Genomic DNA, 12378 nt, shown 5'->3' on the forward strand with positions numbered 1-12378 from the left:
ACATGGACTTCAGCACATCAGGCTTCCTGCCCTCCACTCTCTCCCAGAGGTTGCTCAAATTCATGTCCCTTGAGTCCCTTGAGTGATGCCATCTAACCATTTTATCCTCTGTCGCCATCTTCTCCTCCTGTCCTCAATCTTTCCCATCTTCAGGGTCTTTTCCAATGAATCGGCTCTTTGCATCAGGTGGCCAAAGTATTGTAAAAACCCTCAAAAAATTTTTTTAGAGATTCTGAGCAAAGTGTTTTCAGACATAATCCCAAAGACCTTTGTACATCATCTTTGAACAATCAGATTAGAGAGGTGTTAGGAAGTATACTCCATACCCATTTTCGAAAAACAGTAAGTTCTAGAAATTGTAGATTGAAGTAAATTAGTTTAGGTTATAGGATAGGTTGTGAGCATCAAAGGACATGATAGGGATCAGCCACAGCCTGAACAAATCCTATTTGCACTTTGACAGGGTTGATAGAGAAGAGAGGACCAGGTTAAAGCACTGGGCTGAAATACAGGCGAGCTAAGCTGATTTCTGAGATGGCATAAATCCAGGTGGGAGCTAATGTAGTAGAGGATGAAAGGCTCAAACCAAGGAGATAAAATTTAATAGGGAAAATTGGAAAGTCTCCAGTGTAAGTTGTGAAAATTTATTTACTTAACATATAATGAGCATTGTGTTCCCAACAGTGGGTAAGAGACTATCCAAAAAAAAAATTACCAGTTTCTGGGCTCAGCCTCATTTAATAAAGGACAACACAAAATCACAGGTCTTCCATAGAAGAGAGTCCCAAGTGGAGAACTGCCTAGAAATTCTGCCGTCTGAGGAGTGATTGAGAAAATTAGAGAATTCAGCCCAGAAAAGAGAACACTGAAGCCAAGCTGCCTCAGACATGCCAGCTACCTGGAAATATTCAAAAGGCTTCTCAGTGGTTCCAGAAGGCACCTTTCTTATAGCCAAGGAGAAATTACATCAAGGGGTTTCAACACAAGAATAGGAAAGTGTTTTTCATAATGAATTATATCCTCTGGAAAAGACTGTGGTGTGGTTTTACTGTACCAGAGGCTGGAGATAAAGACAAAAGGGCCATTAGAGAGACAGTGTGAAACCAGGAAGTCATGATGCAAAGTGCCAAGACTGAGCTGAACAGATGCGGAGATGCTAGACAGGTGCAAAGGTCCTCAGAAGCCCAGGGAACCAGAACACCAGTGTCACCTGCTGGGTCAGGAGGGTGTACAGAGCAAGTCATGTCTGGGCGGAGGGTGGGGGCAAGGGCTTGGAGGGACAAAATCATGGGGGCTATCAGCAGAGAATGCAAGAACAGAAAACCCAGAGAAGGTTGGCTGTTCAAAGTAAGAGGGAACCGAGCTAGAAGGGCAACTAAGTCCAGCACAGGAGGCTGGTACCCTGAGCTGAGGAGTCCTATCGGCAGGGAGTCTCTTTGGAGAATTTCAGAGTGCAGATGTGACCTAGTGAGGGGTGTGACTCAGAGCCATTTCTGCCCTTTCTGCTGTGGGCAAGCTGCTTAGAGGGCTGAGAGTCTGGAGCTCAGCAGACCAAAGAGGGAGATGCTGATGAGGAAATGAGAATTGAACTGGGGAGAGAGAAAAAAGCCAAAGTCCCAGGGAGACTGGTGTGTTGAGTGGGGAGCCCTCAACAGACATGGAAGCCAGGTCAGCGTTGGAGATGTAGGCACCGTCCGGTCAGCAAGGGTGTTGTCTGCCCTGGGGCTGCTGCCAGCCCCAGCTCATTGTAGCCTCTGTCCAGGGCACTGTGGAAGGGATCCAGACATTTATTAGAGGAGGATTGGAAAACTCTGTGATGCCCTTAAGATGCCACGAGTCCATGATTTTTAAAATAGTCTCTTAATTTGTCCCACATCCCCTTCTCACCCCTAAAGAGGAGAGTGTCCAGAGTTCTTCCTTTTCTTCTCCCCGCCCCCTGTATGAACAGAAGACCCAGAACCCATCATATCCTTGACATCTCTCCCAACTGGCTTCCAAATCAGCACCACCACCCCCCACATAGTTTACTTTAATACATTAAAGGACTCGATGTGTTTGAAGCCAGACATCTCAGCCTGCACCCAAGTTGCTGTTTCCTTGCTTCCTAAAGGAGCTCAGAATTCCAACAGTGGCTCTTTCTGTGTCCTGAAACACTCTTCCTGTTAGTTTGTGCTCTCTTTAAGGTGATAACAGTCTTACTTCCTCTCCAACTGACCCAGCCTGAGACAGTGCCCTCCAGGGTATGTCCTTTGGTCAGCTGTCATGAAGAATGTGCTCCTCTGCGTGTCCCTAAGGATATGACATGTGTCCCCCTCTATGTATAAAGGGCTTCCCTGGTGGCTGGTGAAGAATCCACCTGCCATGCAGGAGACCCGGGTTCAATCCCTGGGTCAGAAAGGTCCCCTGGAGAAGGGAATGGCTACCCACTCCAGTATAAAAAACTTTGAGGATAGTGATTTTAAAAGAGTTTGAATCAACAGACACTAGTTATGATTTCCTACTCAGCTGCAGCAAATGATTGAGTGCATCTGGGTCCCAGTTTCCTGATTTCTGAAGGAAGGCTCAGAAATTCCCAGGCAGATGGGTATAAAGGGGACTTGGGCTGGCACTCCTAAGTAACCAGCACATCCGGGTTCCTAGCACGTGACCCTAGCCCACTTGGTCCCACCCCCCAGGAGACATTCATGCCTGGTCCCTGATGCCAACTGTGTCATCCAGACACTCCACCAGCTTCACACTCCACCAACTCTCAGCTTCCTTAAGGGGGGCTCACGGAAGAAGTGTTTCCATGAATATAATGTTGCTCACAGTTCCAGATAAGGCAGAAGGAGGAAATAGTAATCAAGATAGACAGAGAAAGGAATTCACTGTAAGGTGACGAGCATAGGGAAGGGTAGACCAAAGAGGCTTTGGGTACCAAAGCATGTGGACGAAGATGCCTATTAATTGTAGACACAGAAATTTTGCTTTGGAACTTGTCAGTACCAGAGGGACCTCTATCCCCACTGGTTGGAAGCTGTCTTTCCTTGGCACATTGATAGAGGAAGAAAAAAAAAAAAATCACAGGAGAGAAAGCTGTGGTGGTTAGCTTCAGGAATAGAAAAAGAATGATGATGGTGTCAGAACAAGGAACACAGATCCATCCTGAAGACGTTTGAGTCTGAGTTCCCATCACATTGTGAGCTGATGTGCAACGTTTTACTCTTTGGAATTCCAGCCTCTTTGTAGAACGTTGAACTAGCCAGTGCTTGGTTGTTCCATAGAGCTAATTAATCCCAAACTTTTGGCACCTTATATATGTGTATGTGTATATTTACTTTGCAAGTGTTAAATCATTCAGGAAGAGAAGAAGCTTATCTTGTCTTTGCAGATAAATGTAAAGCCACGACATGGGAAACTCAACGCTGCTTTGCCTTCTTTGCTTTGCCATATGGATGGGGTGAAGGGAGCTGTTTCACTTCCCAGACTGAATCCATCTGTGCACAAGCCCGGGGCCTCCTTGTGAGGTGGGACCTGGCACGACTGACTTGAAGAGCAGTGCTTTGGTTCACAGGATGATTGCCTATGTGTGGCTATTCCTGTGACTGTCCATCCCACACCTCCCAGTTACAGCATCCTGCTCCCTGACTCGAAAGCGACTGCATTCAAGGGTCAGCCCCCAAACACGAAAATGCTCCAACAAATGCATTGCTTCACTCACACTGACAGTCCGCTGAATCCATTCCCAGAAAGTTCCATTCATTGAACATTTAACATCAAAGCTTTTTAAAGAAAATTCAAATAAAAATATGAAGAAGACCCTTGTGTTCTAAGAAAGGAAACCTTCATTTTTTTTTTGCCAGGACAAAAGTGTGTAAAAGGAACAAATTATATTTTAAGGGAAATTAGAATTTCAAAACAATGCCATCCAAAAAGTTTTTTAAAAATTTACATCATTTTTAGGCAGGATTTCTTTTATCAGGAGTGGTAACCAGGTCTTGGTAAACAGTGTCCTCAGAGGAAAGAAATAAAGAAAAGTTTTATTTGTGAGTTTGAAATAAACATCTAGGTTTCCAGACATAGTGATATGCAGTGTATACAATTCTTTGATCAACCAAACAGACGCATAGCTCTCTAATAATGACTTTTTAAAGAGATCATAAGCTTTTTCATTTTGATAGCAAAAAGAATGGAATTTGTACTATATAATGAATTACTTTCAAGATGTTAATTTTCTGACTTCTGAAAATAAAGTTGGGTTTTTGAAAAGTGACAAATGAATAGGTTATAATAAAACCTTTATCACATATCTGAGAATTTTTGTGGCTATTTATATGTGCCTCACTTAGAAGAAATAAGGAATCCATAAAAGTTTCAGTTATTAGTAGTGATCTCAGTATACAATTACATTTAAAAATGGCTGTTGTTATCTGATTATGTAGAATATTTGTCAGAAATGCTTAACTGAATGTTAGTGATGTTGTTTATCTTGTACTAATATTAGCTTTCTTTCCCCAGATGCAAAGAGTTTAGCTGAAATGCTCATGAGGTAAGAAAAAGACCTAGTATCCTAAATACCATGTTTAAAAGAGCAATTTCCAACTTGTTTTGATGATTTCTTTTTGTTTAATGACAGTCTCAATAATCCATTTTCTATCTGACATATAGTTTTCATTCTAGGAAACTAAATGTCCATGTAATGCCTAGTTGGAGTAGATACCAAGTAATGCGCTGTCATGTACACTGTAGGTAGTCATCTTCTTGGCTGGGCTCAACCAACAGAATATTTCCCACTACCTGAGAATAAGGAGATACATTATAAGTATCAATAAGAAGCCTTGGTTTTGCTTCCACCAAATATGCCACCTTGAGGTCAAGCCTTCTTCCTAATGTTAGCCAGGTGAGAAGGAATCCACAAAAGGAAATGGGTTCAAATTGATCAATAAAAACACTCTTTGCCCTAACCTCCCGTGGCTTCTTCAGCACCCCCTCCACCAGAGCGCCCAGCAACTTCTGCTGCAAATATCTGTTTAGTCTGGTCTCAGAGGTCACAGCTTGTCTCATCACTGAGTTAGGAGAAACCAGCACTATAATTGTTCCACTCATAGCTGTTGAATGGTGAATAACTAGGTGTAACTGAATAAGAGCATGTTCATAACTGTACAAGCCACTCCAATATTTGCACTGTCTATAGTAAAAATGTAAACCAAAAGTAACAGGAGGATAATCAGTGTCTAGGATCCAGGTAAGAAGAATGTTAGGGGAATTCTCTTGACAGTCCAGTGGTTAGGACTCAGCACTTTCACTGTCTGGGGCCTGGGTTTGATCCCTGATGAAGAAACTAAGATCCTGCAAGGTACAACCAAAACGAAAAAGGAAAAGAAAAACATCAGGGCCCAGATGGTGACTTTGACATTGCCGTTCCAGGATGACTAATGTAGAAGATGAAAACAATGGCATATGAGGTCTCTTCCCAGCCCCTACCCCACCACAGTTGGCTTTAACTTCCTCCCTAATCTTTGCATATCAAAGTAGTACTTTCTTATCATTCACAAAGAGACCCATAGCAGTGTCTCTGAAGACCTAAGACAGAGGTTGAATACCATTGGCCCATGGGTTACGTTTCTCACAGACACCTTTGTTTGTCCATGATGTGTTTTAAAACAATATGAACTGTTAGTAACAGATAATGAAGGACTCAAGGATGCCTCTGAAATCGTTGGTGTGAGCAGTTAGATAAACATTGGCGCCATGTGCCGAGATTAAGATGGTGGATTTGGTGTATGGACCCTTTAATGTAGGGCAAAGGAAGGGGATGTTGATCAGGATGAAAGGACTTGCATGGATCATGTTGGACTGAGGATGCTTTTTAAGCTTCCAATGAAGCTGGTAGCACCAATCTGGAGCTCAGAGTAGAGCTCAGAGATTCAAATGGCCTGTAAAATATCTCCTTCATCTGTCTAATCCCATCACACTAGATCAAACTTGCATGAGAAGATTATGAAAAGCTCTATGAAGCATATTGGGCCCAGGTTTTTGTGCAAGCCTGTCCTTGTTGGCTAGTGGTCACAGGGAAGGCTGCCAGACACATGTGCACTTCTGTTGAACAGATCTGACAAAACATCTGGAAAACAAGCCAGAGTCATTTGATTTATAATAATTATCTAATAAAGTAAGTTATAATGCAGTCTTACAAATACAAAATTGTTGATGACATTTAAAAATCAAGACATTTCACACAAAACTGTGGCTTTCTGGCTTCTCTTGGAAGTGCTCTGACCACACTAGACACAGCCTCAATGACCATGGCTGTCTGGACCTGCCTTTGATGCCCCCGTTAGAGTGGGTGTGATCTGCTCAGCCCAGGGGCCCCGTCCCTGTCTCCAGCCCAGTCCACCTCACTGATCTCTAGTGCCCTAGCCTCGTGTTTGCAGCTATGTGTCCTCTCAGATAGCTTCTGGCCACTTCCTTCATCATCTCCTAGACCATCGACCATGCCCAAAGCCCATGTCCCTGGGGCGGGGATGGGGGCGTGGTTTCTGCGTTTCCTGACAAGTGCAGCATTTATTCCATTAGTGTGAGGTGGTGTTAGCTTCTCTGCTGTCTTTTCTCCCTCATGAATTCCAGGTAAGACGTCAAAAAGCATCTTCTTCCTTCTTTGTTAATAGGGGCAATTACTGTGGGAGAAAGACCACCTATTGATAAGAACAGGAATCAGTAATGATATTTGCAGGTGACAGTTGCCAACATGAAATTAGGAACATTAAAACTAGTAATTACTCCCACTTAAGATATTTAAGGTAGTTTTCTCCCAAAGGATGAAAGTGATTGAAAAGGAGGAGAATTTCCAAGCTCCTCACATAGGTGGATTTTTATGGGATTAATTTAGAAGTAAAAGCAATGAGGGAGGGGATATATATATATATATATAAAATTATGACTGGTTTGTGTTGTCGTGCAGCAGAAGCCAATACAGCATTGTAAAGCAATTAGCCCCCAATTAAAAAAAAGAGAAATGTTCAATAATAAATGATTGAACCAGAGGACCAGAATATATATCTTTCATCGTGGCTCATCTCGGGGGGAAAAAGAAACGAAGAAACAATCAATCATTCTAGGCCAAGTGCCTGTACCCAGAACCTTATTTATCTTTTACATAGATGTATCACAGCCTATCTGATTTTTCTCGGACCATAGCTATTGAAACACATGTTTATGAATTAAATGAAAATAATAAATTGGTTGATTCAAAAAAAGCAATGCTTTTATTCTTGAAGGGTCAATTTAACCTAAGGTTGGCAGGTTAACAGGTCAAGCAACAAAAGACCTTGTCCCCTGCCTGGTCAAGTTAGGGCCAACCACGTTCCAAATGTGGCCCTGGAAGTCTAGGTAGGTCAGATCCATTGGCACAGAGAAGCCTGCAGAATCGCTGTCCCCTGTCTTCACCACTTCTTTCTCTCAGAAGGTGAAGACTGAGCAGCCTGGGACATAGAATCACAGACTTAGGTTCAAGATGCTGCCACTGGCTAGTTTTGTGATCTGCAGGACATCCTTTTCTCTCTCTCTGCCCTGCTTCTCTCATCTAAAAACAGCTGTTGGAAATAGTTCCTAGCTGTATCATCCTGTGATCTAGGTGAATGCAACATTTACTGTCCACTCACACTCCTTAAGGAAGGAGCTACATATCTGAGTGACGTCGGCTGTCCCAGAGCCAGACAGGCAGGTGCAACTGCTGGACAAACACAGACTACCTGGACCCCACTCTGGGGGTCCCCTCCCCCCACATGCTGCCACCTGCTGTTGCTGGTTCTCATGCCTCTGGACCTTCATCCATGTCACCCGAGCAAGTCACCTGGTAGAAGAGAGAGAAGGGAGATGTCACCCACCATGCACAGATAGAAAGGGTTTTCCTTTTCTAGGATTAGGCAAGAAAAATGTTTTTCAAGCATACCAGCCTTCTCAAAGGTGAGACTGGGTTACCCTAAGGAACTAAGTAACACGTAGTTAGTGTCCAGGGACCAGTATTAATAAGAAAGCTAGTTGTGAGCAGTGAAGGGTTCAGATTGAGAATTCAAGTTAGTTTAGTTTTTTCATGTTTATATGTTTATTTGTTGTCATTCAGTCACTAAGTCGTGTCTGACTCTTGCAACCCCATACACTGCAGCACGCTAGGCTCCCCTGTCCTTCCCTCTCTCCTGAAGTTTGCTCAAACTCATGTCCGTTGAGTTGGTGATGCTATATAACCGTCTCATGTTCTGCTGTCCCCTTCTCCTCCTGCCCTCAATCGTTCCCAGCATCAGGGTCTTTTCCAGTGAGTTGGCTCTTCACATCAGGTTGCCAAAGTATTGGAGCTTCAGCTTCAGTAACAGTGAAAATGTTCACCCAGCTATTACAATGAGAATCCTGATATCTTTACAGTTACTTTATACTTATGGAAGGCTCCATCTCAAATTTTTGGGAGGAAGGGAGATGCTATGCAAACATTGTCATTAGTTTTTTTTTCCCCCAAAGCTTAAGGAAATATTGACTTTATGAAGTTGTAGCAATTGCACATAATTTATTGGCTGAGCCCAGAAATACCATCCACCAGGAACCAGCTTCAGCCCTCTGTCACTTTAATCAGACAGCCAGATGGCAAATGGATGGCAGATGATTATATTTCAATAATAGCTAGCTAATATATTTAGCATGATCCCATATCATATAAAAGAGGCAATTTTGCTTCCTCCGTAAAAACATTCAGATCTTTTTTCAGATTACAAATGAAGTTTCTTTAATTAGATTTTTTTTAAAAAAAGGTTTGCTGCTATTCTAATGACCAATTGTTATAGCTTAGGGAAATCAACCTTCATGTAACAATAGATCATAGAATATGGCAGCACAGACTAATATAAAGAAGCAACCTGCTTGAGATCTAATAACCTTTTTAGATTGAGGAGGATGTTATTGACTCTAAAGTCCAGGCTTCTGGAGGTGTGACTCAGCTCCCATTGTGCCCAAGCATTATTCATTCAAGAACCTTCAACAAATATTAATTGAGCACCTACTTCAGTCACATACTGTCCCAAGTTTCAGGGCGATACAGGGGACAGAAGAAATGAAAATACCCTTTAGGAAGCTTATAGTCCATTGGCAGGGACACCTTATAAATAACTCATTCAAACACCTGCTAGGAAGTTGTAAGTGCTGAGGAGACAAAATTAAGTGGAGAATGGGGAGTTCCCACAGCAGGGTCAGCTGGCTCCTCTGAAAAGATGGACAGAGGGGGGCCACTCCATGGCTTTGGGCCAGGGGAGTGTGTCCCAGCAAAGGAAACAGCAAGCACAAAGGGAGGAGGGACAATTAGACTTTGAATCTTAAGGTTTGGGGGGTCATTTTCCCACCTTCCTGCCGCAGGGCTTGGCAGCTTGGTCCTGCGGTGAAGGGGCATTCACCTCCAGCTTTGATGGTCCATGTTCACCAGGTTCAGTCATATTCTAAGTCCTTGTGCCAATCGAAGTGGAGCACAGCGGTGATGTCACTGGCTTCCTGTGTCAAGCAGACCCCTCATTGTTAAGTATAGTGTGCGGATCCCTAGGTGTTCATTGAGCAGCCGCTGACTGCCTCATCACTATTCATGAGGAGCAGAAGGAACTAGCTCACACTTCTATTTTTGGTGCAAGGACAAGCTCCGGTCCCTCATGAAGTTTCGAAACAGATCTCAGATATTCACAGAGGAGGAGTTCCCCATATGTTTTTGTGGAAATAGAGCTTATCTGACGTAACCACAGCCCCCCCGAGTCACCAACGCTCTTCATTTTATACAAGGATCTGAATCTTTGCTTTAAATGCACACAAAAATAAAGTGAGAACTTGGGTAAGTAAATAATTTAAAACCATTTATAGACCATGCAAAAAATTCAGGCCAAAACGTTTGAATTTGGGCTCTGCGTAATTAGCATGGTCTAGCTACATAACCCAGTTACTCATCTGAAGAGATAGAAAATCTGGTTCAAGATCAAGTCCTAGGAGGGCTGCTGTGCCTTTCAAAGCGGCTGTTTTCATGGGCTGTTTTGTTTACACCCAAAGGGAGAAAGAGCCACTGTAAAATATTCAGAATATTAACATGGACCTCTGAATGCAAGCATGTAAAGGGCTTCTTGAGTGAACTTGACCTTCAGATTATCAACATTCATCAACCACATGGTTGAAGAGTGGATGAGTCCTCATGGTCAAGGAAGAATCTGGGACTCCTGGTGAATGCTTGGTTGAAGCTAAAAGCATTTGAGATTTCAATACAGGTGCACCTTTATTGTCCCTTATTACATGTAATTAACAGAGGGTAAACCATCAAGAGTGTGCCAAGCACCACAAATCTCTCTCAAAACAGAATTTGGCAGTAAATGAGCTAGATTTAAAGACGCCATAGATTATCACATTGATTTAATTACCTGAATGGTTGCTGCTTTCTGGAGGGTATTTCAGAATATATTTTTAAATCTACTTGATTCTTATAATTCTATAAAGATTGAACAACCATTTTTCAATTGTGGATCGCTAATTAGAGCTTTTATCAACTTTCTTGTATTTTTGTCCAACATGCAGATTATTTTCTCTTTTTTTTAACTATGAGCTGTAACTGAACTTGATTATACCATGCAGCTTTACTACCTATTTTCATTTACTTTTAGAAGACAGCTCACTCTAAGAGCAATTTTCTGGTACACAAATTTTGAGATAAATTCTTATAGTAATTGCTTTTTTTTCTCTCTTCTAAAATGTAATTGGATTCAGAAAACTAAATTATTGTCAGGAAAGCTAACAAGGTTTGTGATTTATTACTAGAACAAAAAAAAAAAAAAATGTGACTCCAGGTAGAAAACAAATTTACTAGTAAAACCCCATTCGGGGACTAACCAGTACACATGTTTTCTCCCTTGCCATCTTTAGAATATCTCATGTCTAACCAATGAAAATGTTGTTGATTTAAGAATGTTTCTGTATGTATATTTTGTTTGGTTTTTACACAAGAAATGGGAAATTCCAAAGTAAGTTTCTCCTGATAGTTGTAGAACCAATCTCTATTGACAGTTGATATTTTCTGAACCTCACAACTGACTGCTGAAACTTAATATTAATAAATATCATTTGCATGAAGGAGAAAAAACTATCATGTGCTCCTTTCCCTCCCCTCCCCACCGGCATTCACATAATTAGATTATAAGTCTAGTTGGTGTGCCTAATGTAACACTGAACAAATTCATTAATGTATCCCCCTTATTTTATTCCCAGTAAAAATACCCGGACTTCAGACACCTTGAGCAAGCAACAGCAAACCCTGAGGATGCATATTGACATACCCAGGGCTCAGCTCTTGATTGAAGAGAGAGACACAATGGAGACCATCGGTAAGGTGTCCTGTTTGCCGCTTTACACAGTGTGGCTGCTACAGCCATACCCTCTCTGCCTAAACCCTGAGCCACGGAAAATACTAGATATGGGAACATCTTGAATGTTACATGAGCAAACAAGTTAGAAGGTAGACAATTGTTATTGAGAATAATAAGTACCAGCAAACATGGGGGACATGAACTTAGATAAACCACAAAGTTCACCAGAGAGAACCCCAACTCTGACCCAAGTTGGATCTTTCCTTGAGAGGCTGTCATTGCCACTCCAAAGAACCGATATCTGTAATCAAGCAAGCCACAACAGGCTGCACACTAAGACCCCATCTTGGAAACCCACTTTCTGAGCTCCTCCTCAGCTCCACTAAGGACTTTATTAAAGAAAACGTTTAAATTCTACAGATGTCTTCACACAGGGCATCTTTCTCCGCCCCTTGGCACCCCATAGATATCCTGTGATGGTTTCTTTCTCATGGCTTTGGAGAAGTCCCAGTTCCTCCGTTCCATGATCACAAAACAGACACCTACAGAACTTCAGCCGCCTGTCTGCCCTGAACCCAGGTGTCTCGACTCCTTCTGGCCTTTTTCTACTCTAAGTCTGCTGTCCACACAGCCTGCTTAGATGGTTCTATTTATTCCAGAATCAGACACCTCATATTTCCATTGCCACAATGATCAGAAGAATAGCTAACACTTATTAAGAGCTCATTGAGCTTTCCTGGTGGCTCAGTGTAAAGAATCCCCAGGTTCAATCCCTGAGCTGGGAAGATCCCCTGGAAAAGGAAATGGCAACCCACTCCAGTATTCTTGCCTGGAAAATTCCATGACCAGAGGAACCTGGTAGGCTACAGTCCATGGGGTCACAAAAGAGTTGGACATGACTAAGCATACAGAGGGAACAGGGAAATATGGACAAACAAGTCGAGCCCCTGATCTTGCCCTTAGAGTCTCCCTAAACACATGAGGCTCCCTTCTGAAGTTTACTAGTTAGATCCTTCTGTCACTTAGACGT

The 12378-nt window shown here is 42.4% G+C and overlaps 1 protein-coding gene across 1 annotated transcript in view; it reads left to right on the forward strand.

Moving 5' to 3' along the window:
• Positions 1 to 12378, forward strand: part of DSCAM (DS cell adhesion molecule) — a 664082-nt gene that overhangs the window by 618921 nt on the left and 32783 nt on the right. Inside the window, exons 28-29 of the mRNA XM_061168054.1 lie at positions 4498 to 4528; positions 11251 to 11366. Of these exons, the coding sequence (XP_061024037.1) occupies positions 4498 to 4528; positions 11251 to 11366 (147 nt within the window). The remainder of the gene's footprint in view (positions 1 to 4497; positions 4529 to 11250; positions 11367 to 12378) is intronic.

Source organism: Dama dama, chromosome 19 (genome assembly GCF_033118175.1).
Source record: "Dama dama isolate Ldn47 chromosome 19, ASM3311817v1, whole genome shotgun sequence".
Classification (NCBI taxonomy): Eukaryota; Metazoa; Chordata; class Mammalia; order Artiodactyla; family Cervidae; genus Dama; species Dama dama.